We start from the raw sequence: 23,126 nt of genomic DNA on the forward strand, positions 1-23,126 counted from the left end.
GGAGGTCAGAAGGCAAAAAGAGAGGGGAGACACGCCAAAAAGCTGCCAGGTCTAACAGTAGGGGACTGCCAAAACTTTCAGTTGGTTTACTCTTCCAGCGTACGTTTTTTCCATAAACGTAAAGAAGCCAATCTAGCTCCTTGCCAAGGACTTTTCCCCAGACAAGAGGATATTTCTCTCAGGATGACCTGTTACGTCCCAGAGAGTGTGTTAATAGGAGTGAACTCCACTGGTTCCACTTACAGATTGTAAACATTCTTAGAAGTAGCTGCATCATCCATGAAGCCATCACACTGGCACCCCTTCTGGCTGACAGTCTGACCACCTCCGGTGGCTGTAAGAACACCCTCACCCCTTCCAATCCTGCTGGCAGTCTCACCACCTCTAGTGGCTCTCAGCACACCCACACTCCTTCCTATCCGGCTGGCAGTCTCACCACCTCCAGTAGCTCTCAGCACACCCACACTCCTTCCTATCCAGCTGGCAGTCTCACCACCTCCAGTGGCTCTCAGTACACCACCTCCGGTGGCTCTCAGCACACCCACACTCCTTCCTATCCGGTTGACAGTCTCACCACCTCCGGTGTCTCTCAGTACACCACCTCCAGTGGCTCTCAGCACACCCACACTCCTTCCTATCCGGTTGACAGTCTCACCACCTCCGGTGTCTCTCAGTACACCACCTCCGGTGGCTCTCAGCACACCTGCACCCCTTCCTATCCGGCTGATAGTCTCACCACCTCTGGTGTCTCTCAGGACACCACCTCCGGTGGCTCTCAGCACACCTGCACCCCTTCCTATCCGGCTGGCAGTCTCACCACCTCCAGTGTCTCTCAGTACACCACCTCCGGTGGCTCTCAGCACACCTGCACCCCTTCCAATCCGGCTGATAGTCCGACCATCTGGGGTGGCTCTCAGCACACCTGCACCCCTTCCTATCCGGCTGATAGTCTGACCATCTGGGGTGGCTCTCAGCACACTGGCACCCGGGACGCCATCAGATTGGAGATGAAGAAGTGCAAAAATAAAATAAGACAACTGTATCCCTGTACCCATCAAGGCTAAGCAACCGCTGCTGCAATTTAGGAAAGAGCCGAGAACTCACCTCTTTAAAGAACACTACATCATGAAGGAATAACAGTCCACAAACCAGTTACCCCTCCAGTCACACGTTCACCCTGTAAAGAGCACACTGCTGCCTTTTGGCAACATTCATACTGTTGCAGTTGGACTCTTGCTCTAGGCAAGACTGTTGGTTTAAGGATGACAGTACTTCTGTTTGTAGGCGACTATGCCAGTCCTACAATAAAACGCAACTGTCGTCCCAATCCTTCCGGCTCACAAGCAGCACCTCACCTAAACCCCAAACGGTTAGAAGTGATTTGTGGCAGCCTTTACGCATGGACTCAAAAGCGTGTCATCTCAGGGTGTGTCGTGGTTAAACGGATATTACCCGTTTCTCACATTAACATTATGTCTCAGTCACACACAGGAAATTAAGAAGATGTAGTAAAGTTTCAATAATATTTATTTCATCAAAACTGCAATCTACGATAAGTCGCATAGGCTGCAATGATTAAGATAATTAGTGCAAGAAACAGGTCTGTAAAGACAAGTCATTAACACAAAGGCCCCCACCATCTTGCAAATTCACTCAGTATCATGAAGTGTGCGATATGTCCGAATACCCTAGTCTGTAGGCCTAACCTCTAACTCAGAAGAGAGCTAGATATGTTAAACCTCAATCTGCCAATACCATGTCCATGAGAAGAGTCCCCAACTCTCGTTACCTTGGAATGAGGTATCTAACTCAGACTTTGTAGGGACACGATGACTGGGTCAGCGTCAAGGCGACGTGCAGCATCGATGGCACCTGGTCGGTCTCCCTCTGTCTATCTGATAAAGTGAGGAGTATACAGATCTGTCTGGACCCCTAACATTGTTTAGTTCCCAAACAATAGATAACAAGGCGTGCTTGGGACGGTAATTTGTATAAACAATTACCTCGAAAGCGTGAAGAGGGAAAGTACCTAACGCGGATACCTTGAGTTTCTTTGTATTTGTCATCTGATCTTGACGCCTTAGCGCAGTGGCACTGATAAGGAAAATCAAAACATGGGCCTAACTCAAAACAAGGCAGCCATCTTAAAAGAATTAATTTAGGCTAAGTAGGGTAAAAGTCACTAGGTGACGGGGGCACGAGTCTGCAAGCCAACGGCTAAGCTAACTCTTGTATCCCATTCAAACAAACTAGGATTCACAACAATACTATGTAAATACGATATACCTCCATCCACTGCCACTTGATGCCAATCCTAAAGGCTGTGAGCATGCAGACAACATTGCTTGATGCTTTCTTGTAGATCTAATGTTGACTAGAGATACATTGACCCTTTGCAGACAGCTTTCTGTGTCAAGATCATATATAGTTTTAAACAGTGTTGTGCCAATTGGGTACTTACTAGAGAAGTTATCCTGCGTTAACGTTTCATAGATTTACTTGTGCTGCATCCTTCTCCTCCCAGGTCTGAGGCTCTTGCAAATGTGATAGTTCATGCTCTACTTGCACGTGAACCGTACAGGCGGAAGTGTGAGAGTTGTCATTTCACCCATTATCTGAAAGATTAACAGGCTAATAAAGCAAATACTGTATGTGCTGGTGGAATAATAATGTACCAAATGTTTTCAGCCTGTAAATATGACATGTTTCACAAGCATTTGAATTGATGCATACTGGCGCTGGAGCACTTGAATTCCAGCCACGTTGCTTTGCTTTGTCTTCCCGCCTCCAGTGTGCTTGTGTAGTGTGATGCCATGTTCATGTGTATAGCGGCTTGCTTGTGTCTTGCAGATTCCAGCTCACCTTTTTTCCTTAAGGGTAAAGATCTGAAGAAGTTATCTGTCAGTTTGAAGGAGATTAGCCTGCCAAAGGAGATCATTCTTGCCCTGGAGCGCCTGATCTGTGATGACTCTGCTTCTGTGGAGCATGAGATACCTGAGCTCCTCAAAGACCGCAACTGGTTCCTGATGCTGCTGAGAAACCTCGAGCAGCTTCGAATGGAGAAGGCCATCCAGCTTGGAATCCTCAGGTACCTTTGCACATAGGATGCTTCTACTGTGCCCGATAAATGAGATGAGGAGTTGGTGGTGGCTGTATGTGGTCCTGGATCTCCGCTGGAGTATTGTTTCATGCCTGTGTAGCTATCCACCAAACTTACCCAATCTGTTACGGGTGGATAACAACCCCCGCTGTGCACCACCTTTGGTTGGGCATAAGGCTATTTTGTTTTTTCTTTCAAGGATTCTCAGCGCCTGCTATCGGCTTTGTGCACTCTAACAAGAGGACCCGTGTTGCACCTTCCATGGCCCCGCTGCCAGGTCCACATTCTCTGCGGAAGATCCAGTATGGGCCCTTAAGGGACTGAGGGGGGTGGCTTACGGGTCTCCCTGTTACCTGAATATTCCACATTCCGATACACCCAGCTCACAGCAATCATCTAAGGTTCGTAATCTCAGGCAAGCACTATCAATTCAAGGTACTACCCTTTGGGGTAACAATAGCACCAAGAGTGTTCACAAAATGTCTAGCTGCAGTCGCAGTATACCTCAGAAAGCAGCACGTACATGTCTTCCCTTATATAGACGACTGGTTAATAAAATCCAGCACCATTCCAAACTGCCAACAACACACTCAATACACAATAGATACCCTACACACATCAGGGTTCACAATCAATTACCAGAAATGAATACTCGGCATTAGCTTACCCAAATCCACAACGAATCCAAGCGTTTCACACACTCGTATCCCAATTGCAGGTCAGTCAAACTTACAAAGTAAGGTTTGTCATGAAACTATTGGGAATGATGGCATCATGCATAGCGAAAGTGCCAGATGCACGTCTAAACTTGAGACCACGGCAACAGTGTCTCTCGCGACAATGGTCTCAGGCACAGGGTCAACTACAGGATCTAGTGTTGTCAGACTGCCAAACGTACAAATCTCTGCAACAGTGGGATCACAACAACTTATCAAAAGGGAGCCCATTTCAGGACCCTGTGCACCAGACCACAATCACAACAGATGCCTCAATGACATCTCAATAATCTGACAGTACAAGGGGAATGGGACTCAATGCAGCAAACGTACCACATAAACACTTGGAATTACTGGCAGTGTTTTTAGCCATCAAAGCATTCCAACCACAGATCATACACAAAATAGTCTTAATGAGGACAGACAACATGACAAAAATGTATTATCTAAAAAAACAGGGTGGGACACACTCATTCCAATTGTCCCTTCTAGCACAAACAATATGGAAATGGGCAATTCGCAATCACGTTAACCTGCTAGCGGAATACATCCCACGGATACACAACCAGCTAGTAGACCTTCGAAGCAGCAACAAATACATGAATGGCAGATTCACCCACAAGTAATGCAGTATTACTTTCAAATGTGGGGAACACTAAACGTAGACCTTTTCGCAAGAAGTGAAAATGCAAAATGCCAAAACTTTGCATCCAGGTACCCACACCCTCAATCCAAGGACAATGCTCTATGGATCAACTGGTCAGGGATATTTGCTTACGCTTTTCTCCCTCTCCCACTAATTCCGTTTCTGGTGAACAAGATCCGTCACACCTCCCTCTTATTGATACTCATAGATCCCACGTGGGCACTTCAACACTGGCACACAACACTGTTGGATCTGTCAGTAGTATCACATCACAAGCTTAACCTGTTAACTCAGAACAGAGGTCAAATCAGGCATCCCAATCCCAGTGTGCTCAGCCTGGCGATCTGGCTCCTGAAGTCATAGAATTTGGATATTTACAGCTCCCATTAGAATGTATGGACATTCTAAAAGAAGCATGCAAACCTACAACTAGACAGTGCTATGCAGCTAAATGGAAATTGTAGGTTACTGTCAACCCAAAAACATTGACCCACTTAAAGTATCAGTACAGGATACTGTTTATTAGCGTATTCATCTATTAAAATTAATTTAACAGCAATATCAGCCTACCTCCAAAACAAACAGCATACCTCTCCGTTTAGAATACCTGTCATAAAAGCTTTTATGAAAGGCCTTAAGAGATATTCCACCTAGAGTTCCACGTGCTCCTGCCTGGAATCTCAATATTGTGCTCACAAGACGTATGGGTCCACCATTTGAACCCATGCATTCTTGCACTCTTCAATTTCTCTCATGGAAAGTTGCTTTCCTGGTAGCAATTACTTCCTTAAGCAGAGTAAGAGAAATTCACTTTAGAAGAACCTTTCGTCCAAATTCACAAACACAAAATAGTACTTAGAACAAATCAAATTTCTACCGAAAGTGGTTTCACCATTTCACATCGGTCAGTCAGTGGAATTGCCAGTCTTTTTTCCACAGCCAGGTTCAGTTGCTGAAAGAGCTCTCCACACTCTTGATCCCAAAAGAGCTCTTGTGTATTATATAGACAGAACGAAAGATTTTAGAAAATCAAAACAACTTTTTGTGGCTTTTCAACAGCCTCATAAAGGAAATCCTATTTCAAAACAAGGATTAGCCAGATGGATAGTAAAGTGTATTGAAGCTTGCTATCTTAAAGCTAAAAGCCAACTATCTGTAACTCCTAAAGCACATTCTACTAGAAAGAAAGGAGCTTCAGTGGCATTCTCAGGCAATATACCAATGGCTGATACAAAGCAGCCACACGGTCCACACCACACACATTCACTAAACACTACTGTGTGGATGTGTTATCTCGACAACAAGCGAGTGTTGGTCAAGCAGTGCTTAAAACACTACTTCAAACTGCTCCAATTCCTACAGGCTAGCTTACTTTAGGAGGGGACTGCTTTTCAGTCTATGCACAGCATGTGTATCTGCAGCTACACATGCCATCAAATGGAAAATGTCACTTACCCAGTGTACATCTGTTCATGGCATGTAGTGCTGCAGATTCACATGCGCCCTCCCTCCTCCCAGGAAACCTGTAGCCGTTGTGGTACTTTATTATGTAAACATGTGTTCGATGGCATGTGTAGCTGCAGATACACATGCTGTGCATTATCCTGCCATCTAGTGTTGGACTCGGAGTGTTACAAGTTGTTTTTCTTCGAAGAAGTCTTTTCGAGTCACGAGACCGAGTGACTCCTCCCTTTCGCCTCCATTGTGCATGGGCGTCGACTCCATTTTAGATTGGTTTTTTTCCCGCCATCGGGTTCGGACATGTTCCTCTTCGCTCCGTGTTTCGGTTCGGAAAATATAGGTTCGGTGGCATGTGTAGCTGCAGATACACATGCTGTGCATAGTCCGCCGTCTGGTGTTGGGTCGGAGTGTTACAAGTTGTTTTTCTTCGAAGAAGTCTTTTCGAGTCACAAGACCGAGGGACTCCTCCTCCTTTGTTTCCATTGCGCATGGGCGTCGACTCCATCTTCGATTGTTTTTTTTCCACCATCGGGTTCGAACGTGTTCCTTTTCGCTCCGGGTTTCGGGACGGAAAGATAGTCAAAACTTCGGAAAACTACGTCGGTATTGTTTCGTTCGGTATCGGGTTAGATAGAATCGACACCGAATCGTGAAGAGCTCCGGTAGCCCTTCGGGGTAACTTCGACCCCCCGTCGGGGCCTGGTCGGCCCGACCGCGTGCAACATCGAGACTGATGGAACTGACCCCGTTCCGATTCTGTCCTAAATGCCACAGCAAATATCCATATACAGACCAACATTTGGTCTGTAACTTGTGCCTGTCGCCCGAGCACAAGGAAGAAACGTGTGAGGCCTGTCGTGCGTTCCGGTCCCGAAAGACGCTCCGTGACCGAAGAGCCAGAAGGTTGCAAATGGCGTCCACGCCGACAGGACAACGAGGGTTCGAGGAACAAGGAGAAGAAGAGGAAGCCTTCTCCATCCATGAATCGGACTCGGAGGAGTTCGACGTCGAAGAAACCGTGAGTAAGACGTCGAAACAAGCACCACACGGGAAAACAGACAAGGCCCAGGGGACGCCACTGCCAACAGGCCATGGCTCAACCCATAAAATAGGTGACCGTCCATCGGCACCGAAAAAGGGAGAACTGGTGCCGAGATCGTCCGACTCGGGTCGAGACACAGGCACGCAGCAATCTCGGACCGAGAAAGTGCTGCCGAAAAGGGTCGACGCCGAGACAGCGGAACCGAAGCTGCTCGACGCAGAGACAGCGGCACTGAGGATGATCGACGCCGAGAAAGCTCGACTACAAAAAAGAGAAAATTCGCCTCGGAGCCGAAAACAAGCAAAGACACAGTTTCGGTACCAAAACGCCCTGCAACCGAACCGACTGCCAGCTCGTATTCAGAGGAACAATCACTGTCCTCTCAAATGCGCAAACACAGATTTGAAGAAGAGTTACAATCCACTGACGTAGACCACACCCAGAAGCGGATCTTCATACAGAGTGGGACAGGGAAGATCAGCACTCTTCCCCCAATCAGGAGGAAAAGGAGACTCGAGTTCCAAACACAAGAACAAACACCACAAGCAAAAGTGGTGAAGAAAGTAACTCCACCACCCTCTCCTCCACCTGTAACTCATACATCACCGGCACAAACTCCGTCACATTCACCAGCTCATACCACCATGAGCCAAGATGACCAGGACGCTTGGGACCTATATGACGCCCCAGTATCAGACAATAGTCCTGAGTCGTACCCTACCAAGCCCTCACCACCTGAGGACAGCACAGCGTATGCACAGGTGGTAGCTAGGGCAGCAGAGTTCCATAACGTGTCGTTACACTCAGAACCTGTCGAGGATGACTTCCTTTTCAACACCCTCTCCTCCACCCATAGCACCTATCAAAGCCTGCCTATGCTCCCGGGAATGCTAAGGCACGCAAAACAGATCTTTAAAGATCCTGTCAAAAGCAGAGCGATAACTCCACGGGTGGAGAAAAAATATAAAGCACCGCCCACAGACCCTGCTTTTATCACATCACAACTGCCACCAGATTCAGTTGTAGTAGGGGCAGCTCGCAAGAGAGCCAACTCGCACACATCAGGCGACGCCCCACCTCCGGACAAAGAGAGCCGCAAGTTCGACGCAGCTGGAAAAAGGGTCGCAGTACAAGCTGCAAACCAGTGGCGCATCGCAAACTCTCAGGCGCTCCTAGCGCGATATGACAGAGCCCATTGGGATGAGATGCAGCATCTCATCGAGCATCTACCCAAAGAATTACAGAAACGGGCAAAACAAGTAGTTGAGGAGGGACAAAATATCTCTAATAACCAAATACGCTCCTCTATGGATGCAGCGGATACAGCTGCAAGAATAATAAATACCGCGGTAACCATAAGACGGCACTCATGGTTGCGCACATCCGGGTTTAAACCCGAGATACAACAAGCAGTGCTCAATATGCCGTTCAACGAACAACAATTGTTTGGACCCGATGTGGACACGGCAATTGAGAAATTGAAAAAGGACACTGACACAGCCAAGGCCATGGGCGCACTCTATTCCCCGCAGGGCAGAGGCACTTTTGGCACATTTCGCAGAACACCCTTCAGAGGGGGGTTTCGGGGTCAAGCCACACAAGCCAGCACCTCACAATCAACACCGTCTACCTACCAGGGACAGTACCAAAGGGGAGGCTTTCGGGGCCAGTACAGAGGGGGACAATTCCCTAGAAACCGGGGAAAATTTCAAGGTCCCAAAACCCCTACAACCAAACAGTGACTCACAAGTCACTCAACCCCTTCACACAACACCAGTGGGGGGAAGACTAAGCCAATTTTACAAAGCTTGGGAGGAAATAACAACAGACACTTGGGTCTTAGCAATTATCCAACATGGTTATTGCATAGAATTTCTCCAAATCCCTCCAAATGTCCCACCAAAAACACAAAACATGTCAAAACAGCATTTAGACCTTCTGGAATTAGAAGTTCAGGCATTACTGCAGAAGGACGCAATAGAACTTGTACCACGTACACAAAGGAACACAGGAGTTTACTCACTGTACTTTCTAATACCAAAAAAAGACAAAACACGGAGACCAATCTTAGATCTCAGAACACTAAACATCTACATCAAATCGGAACACTTTCACATGGTCACGCTACAAGACGTGTTACCACTGCTAAAACAACAAGACTATATGACAACCTTAGATCTAAAGGACGCGTATTTCCACATACCAATACATCCCTCGCACAGGAAATACCTAAGGTTCGTATTCAAGGGAATACATTACCAATTCAAAGTGTTGCCGTTCGGTATAACAACCGCACCAAGAGTATTTACAAAATGCCTAGCAGTAGTAGCTGCACATATCAGAAGGCAGCAAATACACGTGTTCCCCTACCTAGACGATTGGCTAATCAAAACCAACTCCCTAACAAAGTGTTCACACCACACAGAGTATGTCATACAAACCCTCTACAAACTCGGTTTCTCCATCAACTATGCAAAATCACACATTCTGCCGTGCAAAACACAGCAATACTTAGGAGCGACAATCAACACAACAAAGGGGATAGCCACTCCAAGTCCACAAAGGGTTCAAAATTTTTACAAGGTTATACAAGCCATGTATCCGACACAAAAAATACATGCAAAGATGGTATTAAAACTCCTAGGCATGATGTCTTCATGCATAGCCATTGTCCCAAACGCAAGATTGCACATGAGGCCCTTACAACAGTGCCTAGCATCACAATGGTCACACGCACAGGGTCACCTTCTAGATCTTGTGTTGATAGACCGCCAAACATACCTCTCGCTTCTATGGTGGAACAGTATAAATTTAAACAAAGGGCGGCCTTTCCAAGACCCAGTGCCACAATACGTGATAACAAGAGATGCTTCCATGACAGGGTGGGGAGCACACCTCGATCAACACAGCATACAAGGACAATGGGACGTACATCAAACGAAGTTGCATATAAATCACCTCGAATTGTTAGCAGTATTCCTAGCGTTGAAAGCATTTCAACCCATCATAACCCACAAATACATTCTTGTCAAAACAGACAACATGACAACAATGTATTATCTAAACAAACAGGGGGGAACACACTCGACACAGCTGTGCCTCCTGGCACAAAAGATATGGCAATGGGCGATTCACAACCACATTCGCCTAATAGCACAGTTTATTCCAGGGATCCAGGGATCCAGAATCAACTAGCAGACAACCTCTCTCGAGATCACCAACAAGTCCACGAATGGGAGATTCACCCCCACATTCTAAACACTTACTTCCACATTTGGGGAACACCTCAAATAGACCTATTTGCAACAAAGGAGAACGCAAAATGCCAAAACTTTGCATCCAGGTACCCACACAGGCAGTCTCAAGGCAATGCTCTATGGATGAATTGGTCAGGGATATTTGCATACGCTTTTCCCCCTCTCCCTCTCCTTCCATATCTAGTAAACAAATTGAGTCAAAACAAACTCAAACTCATACTAATAGCACCAACATGGGCAAGACAACCCTGGTACACAACACTAGTACACAACACTATTAGACCTGTCAGTAGTACCCCATGTCAAGCTACCCAACAGGCCAGATCTGCTAACACAACACAAACAACAGATCAGGCATCCAAACCCAGCATCGCTGAATCTAGCAATCTGGCTCCTGAAATCCTAGAATTCGGACATTTAAACCTCACCCAAGAATGTATGGAGGTCATAAAACAGGCTAGAAGGCCATCCACTAGACACTGCTATGCAAGTAAATGGAAAAGGTTTGTTTGCTACTGCCATAGTAATCAAGTTCAACCATTACATGCATCTCCAAAGGATGTAGTAGGATACTTACTACATTTGCAGAAATCAAATCTGGCCTTCTCTTCCATAAAGATACACCTTGCGGCAATTTCTGCATACCTGCAGATTACCCATTCAACTTCACTATTTAGGATACCTGTCATTAAAGCGTTTATGGAAGGCCTAAAAAGAATTATACCACCAAGAACACCACCTGTTCCTTCATGGAACCTCAACATCGTCTTAACAAGACTCATGGGTCCACCTTTCGAACCCATGCATTCTTGCGAAATGCAATTCTTAACGTGGAAGGTTGCATTTCTCATTGCCATTACATCTCTAAGAAGAGTAAGCGAAATTCAAGCGTTTACTATACAGGAACCTTTTATTCAAATACACAAAAATAAGGTAGTTCTAAGAACCAATCCTAAATTTTTACCAAAAGTTATTTCACCGTTCCACTTAAATCAAACAGTAGAACTACCAGTGTTCTTTCCACAGCCAGACTCAGTAGCTGAAAGGGCACTACATACATTAGACATCAGAAGAGCACTAATGTACTACATTGACAGAACAAAACTAATTAGGAAAACAAAACAACTGTTTATTGCATTTCAAAAACCTCATACAGGAAACCCAATTTCAAAACAGGGTATAGCCAGATGGATAGTTAAGTGTATCCAAACCTGCTACCTTAAAGCAAAGAGAGAGCTGCCCATTAGACCAAAGGCACACTCAACCAGGAAGAAAGGTGCTACTATGGCCTTCCTAGGAAATATTCTAATGAACGAAATATGTAAGGCAGCCACATGGTCTACGCCTCACACATTTACTAAGCACTACTGTGTAGACGTGCTATCCGCACAACAAGCCACAGTAGGTCAAGCCGTACTAAGAACTTTATTTCAAACTACTTCCACTCCTACAGGCTGAACCACCGCTTTTGGGGAGATAACTGCTTACTAGTCTATGCACAGCATGTGTATCTGCAGCTACACATGCCACCGAACTGAAAATGTCACTTACCCAGTGTACATCTGTTCGTGGCATTAGTCGCTGCAGATTCACATGCGCCCACCCGCCTCCCCGGGAGCCTGTAGCCGTTTGGAAGTAATCTTCAACATTTGTACATTTGTAAATATATTACTTAAACTTTATTTTGTACATACTTATTCATTCCATTGCATGGGCACTATTACTAACATACACAACTCCTACCTCACCCTCTGCGGGGAAAACAATCGAAGATGGAGTCGACGCCCATGCGCAATGGAAACAAAGGAGGAGGAGTCCCTCGGTCTTGTGACTCGAAAAGACTTCTTCGAAGAAAAACAACTTGTAACACTCCGACCCAACACCAGACGGCGGACTATGCACAGCATGTGAATCTGCAGCGACTAATGCCACGAACAGATGTACACTGGGTAAGTGACATTTTCATTATTAATCGGAAAATTCAACGGTATTGTTTGCGCTCGGTACCGGGTTAGTGCTAGCACATCGACACCGAAGAAAAGAAGAGCTCCGGCAGCCCTTCGGGGCTTCCACTCCTCGGCGGGGCCTGGTCGGCCCGACCGCATGCATCTTGTAGGCTCATGGAACGGACCTCATTCCGCTTCTACCCCAAATGCCACGCTAAGTATCCTTATACAGACCAACACTTGGTCTGTAATCTGTGTTTGTACCCCGAACAAAAAGAGGATACGTGCGAGGCCTGTCGGGCATTTCGATCCAAGAAGACACTGCGGGATCGTAGAGCTCGAAGACTTCAAATGGCGTCGACACCGGCTGGACATCCCGACGTCAAAGAAGAGGAGACATTCTCCATTCCAGATTCGGACTCGGACGAGCCCGAGAGTGAGCAGCCGACGAGGCAACAAACTGTGAGTAAACCAGCCCCAGCAAAAACTCACTCGAAAATCATGAAGGCCCAGGGGACGCCACCGCCAACAGGCCATGGCTTTACCCGAAAGCACGGTGACCAAACATCGGCACCGAAAAAGGCCTCCCAGCAGCCGAAGACATCCGACTCTGGTCGAGATACCGGCTCCGAACAGACTCTGCACCGAGATACCGGCTCCGACCAGACTCTGCACCAAGAGGTCAGCACCCCGAAAACCAAAAAGGTTTCTTCGGAGCCGAGAAAGACTGCCGAAAAGGTTCGGTGCCGAAACACGCAGCCTCGGAGCCGAAACACAGCTCCTATACAGAAGAACAGGGCCTTTCCTCACAATTACAAGCCCACAGGTTTGAACAAGAACTGGGCATGGGAGAGCCAGACCATACCCAGAGGAGGCTCCATATTCAAAAGGACACGGGAAAATCAGAACTCTTCCTCCAATTAAGATGAAGCGGAAGCTCGCATTCCATGAGGCGGAAATGCAGCCAAAAGCTAAAGTGGCTAAAGAAAAAACACCACCACAGTGTTCTCCACAGCCATCGCCACCACACTTGCCACATCTGTCCCCAGTAGCAACACCCCCAATGATGCAGTCACCAACGCACACAGGGATGAGCCAAGATTACCCGGATGCATGGGATCTGTATGACGCACCGGTCTCAGATAATAGTCAGCATTGCTACCCGGTAAGGCCATCACCACCTGAGGACAGTACTGCTTACATGCAGGTGGTTTCCAGTGCAGCTATTTTTCATATCGTAGCATTGCATGCAGAGCCCATAGAAGATGACTTCTTGTTCAATACCCTGTCATCTACGCACAGCCAATACCAAAGTTTGCCAATGCTACCAGGCATGTTAAAACACGCCAAACAGGTGTTTAAAGACCCAGTCAAGAGCAGAGCCATCACACCTAGGGTTGAGAAGAAATATAAACCTCCCCCTACGGACCCTGTGTACATTACACAACAGTTAACTCCTGATTCGGTGGTAGTCGGAGCATCCCGGAAAAGGACAAACTCACAAACTTCTGGAGACGCACCACCACCCGACCAGGAAAGTCGGAAATTCGATGCAGCAGGCAAAAGGGTGGCAGCACAGGCAGCCAATCAATCGCGAATTGCCAATTCGCAAGCTCTACTGGCAAGATACGACAGGGCACATTTGGACGAAATGCAACATTTCATTCAGCACCTTCCCAAAGAGTTCCAGAAACGTGCTCAACAGGTTGTCGAGGAGGGCCAAACTATCTCCAACAACCAAATAAGGTCGGCTATGGACTCAGCAGACACGGCGGCCAGAACAGTAAACATGGCGGTAACCATTCGGAGACTCGCGTGGCTACGAACCTCTGGATTTAAGCCAAAAATTCAGCAGGCTGTGCTGAATATGCCTTTCAACAGACAACAGTTGTTTGGGCCGGAGGTGGACACAGCAATAGACAAACTGAAGAAAGACACTGATACGGCCAAAGCCATGGGTGCGCTCTACTCCCCACAGAGCAGAGGCACTTTTAGGAAGCCGCACTTTAGAGGGGGGTTTCGGGCCCAGACCACAGAGCCTTCCACCTCACAAGCCAGACCCACATACCAGGGCCAATATCAAAGAGGAGGTTTTCGGGGACAATATAGAGGTGGACAGTTCCCTAAAACAAGAGGGAAATTCCAAAGCCCAAAAACCCCACAAACTAAACAGTGACTCCAACGTCACAAACCCCCACCACACAACACCAGTGGGGGGGAGACTCACAGATTATTACAAAAATTGGGAACACATAACTACAGACGTGTGGGTCCTAGCCATTATCCAACATGGTTATTGCATAGAATTCCTACATTTGCCACCAAATGTGCCTCCAAGAGCACACAACATGTCCAAACAACACTTAGATCTGTTACAACTAGAAGTCCAAGCGTTGTTACAAAAAGAAGCAATAGAGCTGGTACCCAACCATCAAAAAGGAACAGGTGCTTACTCCCTGTATTTCCTAATTCCAAAAAAGGACAAAACACTGAGACCCATATTAGACCTCAGAACACTAAATCTTTACATCAAATCAGATCATTTTCACATGGTGACACTTCAAGACGTGATTCCCTTGCTCAAACAACAGGACTACATGTCAACATTAGATCTCAAGGATGCTTACTTCCACATACCCATACATCCTTCACACAGGAAATACTTGAGGTTTGTAATCCAAGGCGTGCATTACCAATTCAAAGTGTTACCGTTCGGGATAACAACAGCACCAAGAGTATTCACAAAATGCCTTGCGGTAGTAGCTGTTCATATCAGGAGACAGCACATGCACGTATTCCCTTACTTAGATGATTGGTTAATAAAAACCAGCACTCAGCAACAGTGTCTTCTACACACCAAATACGTCATAGAAACCCTTCACAAACTAGGGTTCTCTATAAACTACCAAAAATCACATCTACAACTGTGTCAAATAAAACAATATTTAGGAGCAACAATCAACACACAAAAAGGGATTGCCACTCCAAGTCCACAAAGGGTACAAGCCTTCCAAAATGTTATACTAAACATGCACCCAAACCAACACTATCAAGTGAGGTTTGTAATGAAACTTCTAGGCATGATGTCTTCATGCATAGCCATTGTCCCAAACGCAAGACTTCACATGCGGCCCTTACAACGGTGCCTAGCAACAAGCACAGGGTCAACTTCAAGATCTAGTGTTGATAGACCGCCAGACACACTTCTCGCTTCAGTGGTGGAATCCTTTAAATTTAAACCAAGGGCGGCCATTCCAAGACCCAGTGCCTCAATACGTGATCACAACAGATGCTTCCATGATAGGGTGGGGAGCACACTTCAACCAGCACAGTATATAGGGATAATGGGACGTTCACCAAAAACAACTGCATATAAATCATTTAGAGCTGTTAGCGGTGTTTCTAGCATTGAAAGCATTTCAACCACTAATAGCCCACAAACACATTCTTGTCAAAACAGACATGACAACAATGTATTACCTAAACAAACAAGGAGGGACACACCCATCACAACTGTGTCTCTTAGCACAAAAGATTTGGCATTGGGCGATTCACAATCACATTCGCCTAATAGCGCAGTACATCCCAGGGATTCAAAACCAGTTGGCCGACAATCTCAGTCGAGATCACCAACAAACACACGAATGGGAAATACATGCCCAGATACTACAAACTTACTTTCTACGCTGGGGAACACCAGAAATAGACCTATTCGCAACAAAAGAAAACGCAAAATGCCAAAACTTTGCGTCCAGGTATCCACACCCTCAGTCCAAGGGCAATGCGTTGTGGATGAGTTGGTCAGGGATATTTGCTTACGCTTTTCCCTCTCTCCCACTCCTTCCTTATCTGGTAAACAAATTGAGTCAAAACAAACTCAAACTAATACTAATAGCACCAACCTGGGCTCGCCAACCATAGTACACAACACTACTAGACCTGTCAGTAGTACCTCATATCAAACTACCAAACAGACCAGATCTGTTAACTCAACACAAACAACAGATCAGACACCCGAGCCCAGCATTGCTCAATCTAGCAATCTGGCTCCTGAAGTCCTAGAATTTGGCCATTTAGACCTTACACAAGAATGTATGGAGGTCATTAAACAAGCTAGAAAACCTACTACAAGACATTGTTACGCAAAACAATGGAAAAGATTTGTTTATTACTGCCATAATGATCACATTCAACCACTACATGCTTCCGCAAAAAACATTGTAAGCTACTTATTACACTTACAAAAATCTAAACTAGCATTTTCTTCTGTTAAAATACATCTCACAGCAATATCTGCCTATCTGCAGATTACACATTCAACATCACTTTTTAGAATCCCAGTCATCAAAGCATTTATGGAGGGTTTGAAAAGCATCATACCCCCGAGAACGCCACGAGTCCCCTCGTGGAACCTCAATATTGTATTAACACAACTCATGGGTCTACCATTTGAACCCATGTACTCCTGTGAGATGCAATACTTAACCTGGAAAGTAGCCTTCCTAATAGCTATCACATCTCTTAGAAGAGTAAGTGAAATACAAGCATTTACTATACAAGAACCCTTTGTACAAATACATAAACATCAAGTAGTTCTCGGTACAAATCCAAAATTCTTACCAAAAGTTATATCACCGTTCCACCTAAACCAAACAGTGGAACTCCCAGTCTTTTTTTCCACAACCAGACTCAGTAGCCGAAAGAGCCCTACATACGTTAGACATTAAAAGAGCACTAATGTATTACATTGATAGAACAAAACAGTTTCGCAAAACAAAACAATTGTTTGTAGCCTTCCAAAAACCTCATGCAGGAAATCCAATATCCAAACAAGGCATTGGCAGATGGATAGTGAAATGTATTCAAACCTGCTATATCAAAGCAAAAAGAGATCTACCTATTACACCAAAGGCGCACTCCACTAGGAAAAAAGGCGCCACAATGGCTTTTCCAGGGAATATACCTATGACAGAAATCTGTAAGGCAGCCACATGGTCTACGCCTCATACATTCACAAAACATTACTGTGTGGATGTGTTAACAACACAACAAGCCACAGTAGGACAGGCTGTATTACGAACATTATTTCAGACAACTTCAACTCCTACAGGCTAAGCCACCGCTTTTGGGGAGAAAACTGCTAACTAGTCTATGCACAGCATGTGTATCTGCAGCTACACATGCCATCGAACGGAAAATGTCACTTACCCAGTGTACATCTGTTCGTGGCATGAGACACTGCAGATTCACATGCGCCCTCCCACCTCCCCGGGAGCCTGTAGCCGTTTAAGTTGATTAAAACCTGTAAATTTGTAAATTTTGTAAATACTTACTAGTTTCATACACATTATGTACATACATACTTACTCCATTGCATGGGCACCTTTACTATATACACAACTCCTACCTCACCCTCTGCGGGGAAACAATCTAAGATGGAGTCGACGCCCATGCGCAATGGAGCCGAAAGGGAGGAGTCCCTCGGACTCGTGACTCGAAAAGACTTCTTCGAAGAAAAACAACTTGTAACACTCCGAGCCCAACACTAGATGGCAGGATAATGCACAGCATGTGAATCTGCAGCGTCTCATGCCACGAACAGATGTACACTGGGTAAGTGACATTTTCCATATATATATATATATATATATATACATATATACACACATAAATATATATTTATTTATTTATTCACTAAAAACTACAAAACCAAAGGTTATAGTTAGGTTCAGATTTTACACGCACAAAACCATAGAAATTCAGCAGTTATAGTTTTACATACCCTAAAAAAGCGTTGTCGTGCTCTCATAGTAAGTATAAGTCACTCACCTGCCCTACCAAGAAAGTGTAAGCCTTCGTAAACTCCCTGTAGTCTACCCCAGAGCACGTGGGCTGTCGCCTCTCTGGCTAAATTTCATAGTCATCCTGAAAATGTCCAAAGAGAATTGTCAATAAACATCTCCCCTCCTTGGGGACTTGAGGCCCTTTTTAGCTTCCCTGCAGCCTATCACTTTAAACAGCTCCACGTACTTACTCATTAGAAATGTTTGATTTTATTGTGATTCTACTTATCCGGCTCTTTTTCATACTTGTACATTCCCTTTCCAGTTATTTTCTTAACATTTGTTTGCAAAGGCCCTGATCTGGGCAAATGCAAATAAAAATTGAAATTGAGCAGGAATTGCTGTGAGGTGCTGAGTGCTTTGCACATGTTGTGCTAAGATCCTGCAGTACAGAAGATAAATGGTGGGTGACACAATTCATTTGAACTCTTGCCTCGGTAAACAGGTGCTTCTGGGGATGATCTCGGGTACAATCGTGGTGGCAGTAGAAGAGATACAGGAGCATGTTGCTTGCGGATCATCACCTAGGTGCAGCCTGGGTTGAGCTTTCAGTGCTGTTTGAGCTGAAAGGCATTTTGCAAGGCTCACATTGTGGAAGAAGGAGATGATGGGAGGAAACGTTTGAGGAATCCTTTGCATGCTGGTAGAACGTAGGATGCTACATTTGAACGCAAGTTGTTTAGACAATCATTGTCTTTACCCGTAGGTTTGTTTCTGTGATGCCACCTGTTCATGTTGTGTTGGGTCTAGGAGATTACACTACATCCTTGTGGTATCCTTCAGGTTGAGCACAGATTGGTTTATTTCTCTCTGACCCTCATTCTTCTGCTTTCTTTGCAGGATTTTGAACAGGTTTCTGGATAACTACCAAGAGGATGTGTTGCCGTGGCATGAGAGCATTGAGCCGTGCTTGTCTTCAATGGCAGCTCACAATAATGATCGGGAGGTAAGGCGAGAGAACGAAGAGCATGGTGGGTTTGGAGGGACGTCCCTTGGGTTGGCAGATAAGGGGAACGCATTCAAAGCTGAGGTGATTAGTCTGTTGTAGAGGAAGGTAAAGAAAGGACTCACGATTTAAGGACAAAATGATTAACAAATAGTTTGAAAGCATCAAGGACACACGGGAAGATGGACATATTGTCCTATGTGCTCTTGTTACAGCAGAATAACTCAAAACTCCCTCACGATCAAAGAGAACATGCAAGATGGAGCCGCAGTGTGTTTGCTCTCGATGCCACAGAGCACTTCTCCTACACCGTTAATGAGCACAACAGTGATGGAAGTGGAACTAATTTCCTGTGCGCTTCCGATGTCTTGGAAAGGACAAACGCCTGTGTTAGTGAGGACATGGAGTATTGGAACAGGAAGCCACCATCCCATTATGCCTTTGCCTCCAGGGGGCCCCAGAAATGCCTTGCTGTATACGCACATATGCAGTAGCAAAAGATGGCTTAGCACCCTGTGTGGTCTGGATGCCGCCTCGCTGTCCCTGAGGACCTGCAGTAGTGAAAGGTGAATCCACTGACCTGTGTGCTTTTGATGCCTTACAAGGGTACACATGTCATTCTCCGCTTCCTTGCCAGTCCATGAGAATGTTTGCTGCTATGCTGAAATCCTGTTTTATCTTCATGGGCAAATAGGTAACACTTCATGCTTTTAAAATGAATAGGACACCAATTGCCTGTTGCACCATACATCGCCACCTCATCTGGAATACGCTGAGGCCACTCTGGTGTTGAGAACAAGCAAGTCTTTCTCTTTCTCCTTAAAAACTATATTGCTGGTGTTCGGCCTCCTCAGAGGGGGGAGGCATGAAAAGTCCTTGTTCTTCTGCTTGTTGTGCAGATGGTTGACTCTTCGTAGCTTCAAGTAATACGATGGAATGCTGTGTTGGATCTGAGAATACCCTCAGGGTACGCAAGTGCCTTCACTGTGCTAAACCCTCCAGGTGGTTATGAGGGTTCGTCCCATTCTCAACCTCGGCATGACCCAAGGGAGGGTTACGATTCTGACCAACCCATGAATAGTGATTTAAATCATGTACCATGTAACTATAAAGGCCTCCCCAGATGATACTAACACCTATCACGGGGCAATGTATAGTGCACCTGCCTGTCATACGGTAGATGTACACGTCTGCTCATGAGCATAGTACCCTATGCTCATGAGGATACTGAAAACAGCCCCTGACATCTTTGCTGAGCCAGTCAAGGCCAGGGAGGTTACACCCAGAGTAGAAGAATACATGTTCTTTCCATCTGATCCCATATACAATAGTGGCCATGTACCCCCTAACTCTCTGCTGATGCACAGGGCCTACAAAGTGGGCCTCCTTGCAAGGGATAGGTGATGTCCACCTGATAAACAGAGTGAGTGCATTGATGCAGCAGGCAAAAGGGTACCCGTTCGGTCTGCCATACACTGGTGCTTTACTGGTTCTGTAAGCCTCCTCACAAGCTGTTACAGAGCTCAGTGGGATGAGAATGGAGAGCTCCTCTAGCATCATTGTTAGAAATGGGGTCTCTAGTTGGCAGAGGTATGCACCGTTGTCCAAACAGGGACCACAATCCTAGTCAGGGTAAGTCACAACACAGTCCAAATTATCCTGTGCTCCCCTCCGGTAGCCTGGCTAGCCCCAGGTACAGTACCTTTTGAACACGAAGAACAAGGATGTCGCACGGTGTCAGAAAGAGGCGTTGCTGGAGTCGGTGGGGCATCAGTCCCTTATAACTTCTGAGGAAAGAGGCGTCGGTTCCGCGCTGCAAAGCAGTTGCAGGTGAGGTGTCAGTTCGGTCTGGATGCTGGGGGAACTGATGCGTCGTCGTCTGCGATGTGTCGATTTCTTGTGATCCAGCGGGATCGCTAGTGCTGGTCCGTCAGGATGTGAAGTGTTGACTTTGCAGTGTTGCACTGACCCTGAGTGATGTCAGCGGAGTTGTAGCAACATCGGACTTGTGTTGCAGGCCGCGGTCGTTGCATGAAGTGAGTTCCGTGGAGCAGGAGCAGGCTGCAGCGGCGCTGAAGTCGTTCGGAGTTGCTGGAGTCGCGTACTAGCAAAAAGCTAGTAGTTGAACCATCACATCACCGCAGACAAATGGGTTCTAGCTCAAACCCACCAAACATCTCAAACCGTTCGCACACACTAACTTGCAACACCTTCATCTACTACACAAAAAGGTTCAGGCGCTCCTACTCAATGGGGCCTTAGAGAAAGGGGAGCTTCGGTGGGGTCTCGACGTTGAAACAGATGTCCAGGACATTGTATACTCTTTGCTTCACCTAGAAAAATCAGGTTTAGCATACACCTCCATTTGCCTACATAAATGCCAAAAAGACAACATTCTTCACTCTTTAAAATTCCGGTTATTAAGCCTTTATTGAAGGGTGCCAAGGGTTTTCCCACCTAGAGTTCACATGCCCCTCTCTGGAACATCAGTGTAGTTTTTGCAAAAATCAAGGAACCCCCCCCCCCCCCCCCCCCCCACCCCCCCAATTGAGCCGTTACATTCCGGGCCTTTGCAGGTCCTCTCCTGAAGGGTAGCTTTCCTCATAGCTGTCACCTTATGAAGGTGTGTAAGTAATCTACGAGCCCTCACCTTACTAGAACCTTTCATGCAAGCAGGATTGTCCTCAGACCAAATCCTAAGCTCCTCCCTCAGGTGGTTTCTCCTTTCTAGCTCAGTCAAGCAGTTGAGCTAGCAGTTTTTTTTGCCCTCATCTACACTCAGTGGCAGAAATGGCTCTCCACACCCTTGATTTAAAAAGATCCTTGCTATATTGACAGGATAAAACCTTTCAGTAAAACTGATAAGTCATTTGTCGCTTTTGCAAAACCTCGTTCAGGCCACCGAATGTAAAAAAGCCAGCATAGCCAGGTGGATTGTTAAATGTATTCAGACCGATACCTTGAAGCTAAACAAACCCTCCCTGCCCCCTGCACAGCACATACCAGGTGTAAGAAAGGGGCCGCAATGGCTATCCCAGGAAATATTCTCATGGCTGACACCTGGAAAGCAGCTACTGGTCAACCCACATACTTCTATAAAGGGCTAGTGTGTGGATATACTAACCCATTGATTGGATAAAGTTGTGTAAAGAGTTTAAAAGATCTTGTTCCAAACACCTACGTCATCTACTGACTAATCACTACTTTATGGCAGTACTGCTTTAGCATGTGTCTCTACAGGTGCACATGCTACGAATGAATGTTGTCACTTACCATGTGGGTAGCTGTTAGTAGCATGTAAGGCTGTGGATTCACATGTTCCCAGTCCGTCCATGGCAGTCATTGGTTGTTATCTAACAATTATTACTCATAGATATTAGACGTCTGGTTACTATCCTGAGAAGTCATAGCATAGAAAAAGCAAATTGCAAATGGCAGGGCCCAGCACTAGATGCAGGATTGTGCAAAGCATGTGAATCTACTCTACTGCATGCAACAGGGTAAGTAACGTTATCCTTTATGCACGGGTCCTGTGTACTTTTTTTTATTTTATAAACGTTATTGACTTGTGGTATTCCAAGTCTGTACTGTATGTTCTGAGGGGAACTGTTCTTTAATAATGTCCCAGACTGTGACGATCTCTTGAGGTACTGGAGATTTACTCCTAAAATGTATTGGTTACTGTGGTGCATCCAAACCACCCCCACCAAGGAATCTTGTAATGTAATGATTTTAATGAAGTCGCCCATGATCCTGAACTAGGTTCACAGGTGTTACATCTCTGTATGTTTCCAGCACTCTTTAAGGGTTTCTGACATCATCTGTCCAAAATATGGTTTATTTTGTTGATACTAGGTAATTAGTCTACTAAGAGTGTAAAAGCACACTTAAGTAATGCATTTATCATGTCTGCAGGTTGTTCAAGAATTCATCCGTTTTTTGCACCGGTTGGCCACAACAAACAAAGACTGCGCAGTGGTGATGTGCCGGCTTGGCACCAGAGAGGCCCTGACTAAAGCCTTAGACAAACACAGCTCCAATTTGCTGCTGGTGACGGAGCTGAAAGATGTGGTGACCGACTGTGAGAAGTATGCGAGCCTCTACAAGAAGATGACCACCAGCATCCTGGCCGGCTGCATCCAGGTGAGAGCGCGGGGCGCTTACGCTCG

General features: G+C 45.9%; 1 protein-coding gene across 2 annotated transcripts in view; it reads left to right on the top strand.

Annotated features, from left to right (window-relative positions):
- The window catches only part of LOC138296904 (cullin-9-like), a 360,394-nt gene that overhangs the window by 167,799 nt on the left and 169,469 nt on the right, over positions 1 to 23,126 (top strand). For both annotated transcript variants that reach the window (XM_069236417.1, XM_069236416.1), the window contains exons 14-16: positions 2,851 to 3,088; positions 18,852 to 18,957; positions 22,873 to 23,100. In XM_069236417.1, coding sequence (XP_069092518.1) covers positions 2,851 to 3,088; positions 18,852 to 18,957; positions 22,873 to 23,100 — 572 coding nt within the window. The remainder of the gene's footprint in view (positions 1 to 2,850; positions 3,089 to 18,851; positions 18,958 to 22,872; positions 23,101 to 23,126) is intronic.

The sequence above is a fragment of the Pleurodeles waltl genome, chromosome 5 (assembly GCF_031143425.1).
Source record: "Pleurodeles waltl isolate 20211129_DDA chromosome 5, aPleWal1.hap1.20221129, whole genome shotgun sequence".
NCBI classification, from domain to species: Eukaryota; Metazoa; Chordata; class Amphibia; order Caudata; family Salamandridae; genus Pleurodeles; species Pleurodeles waltl.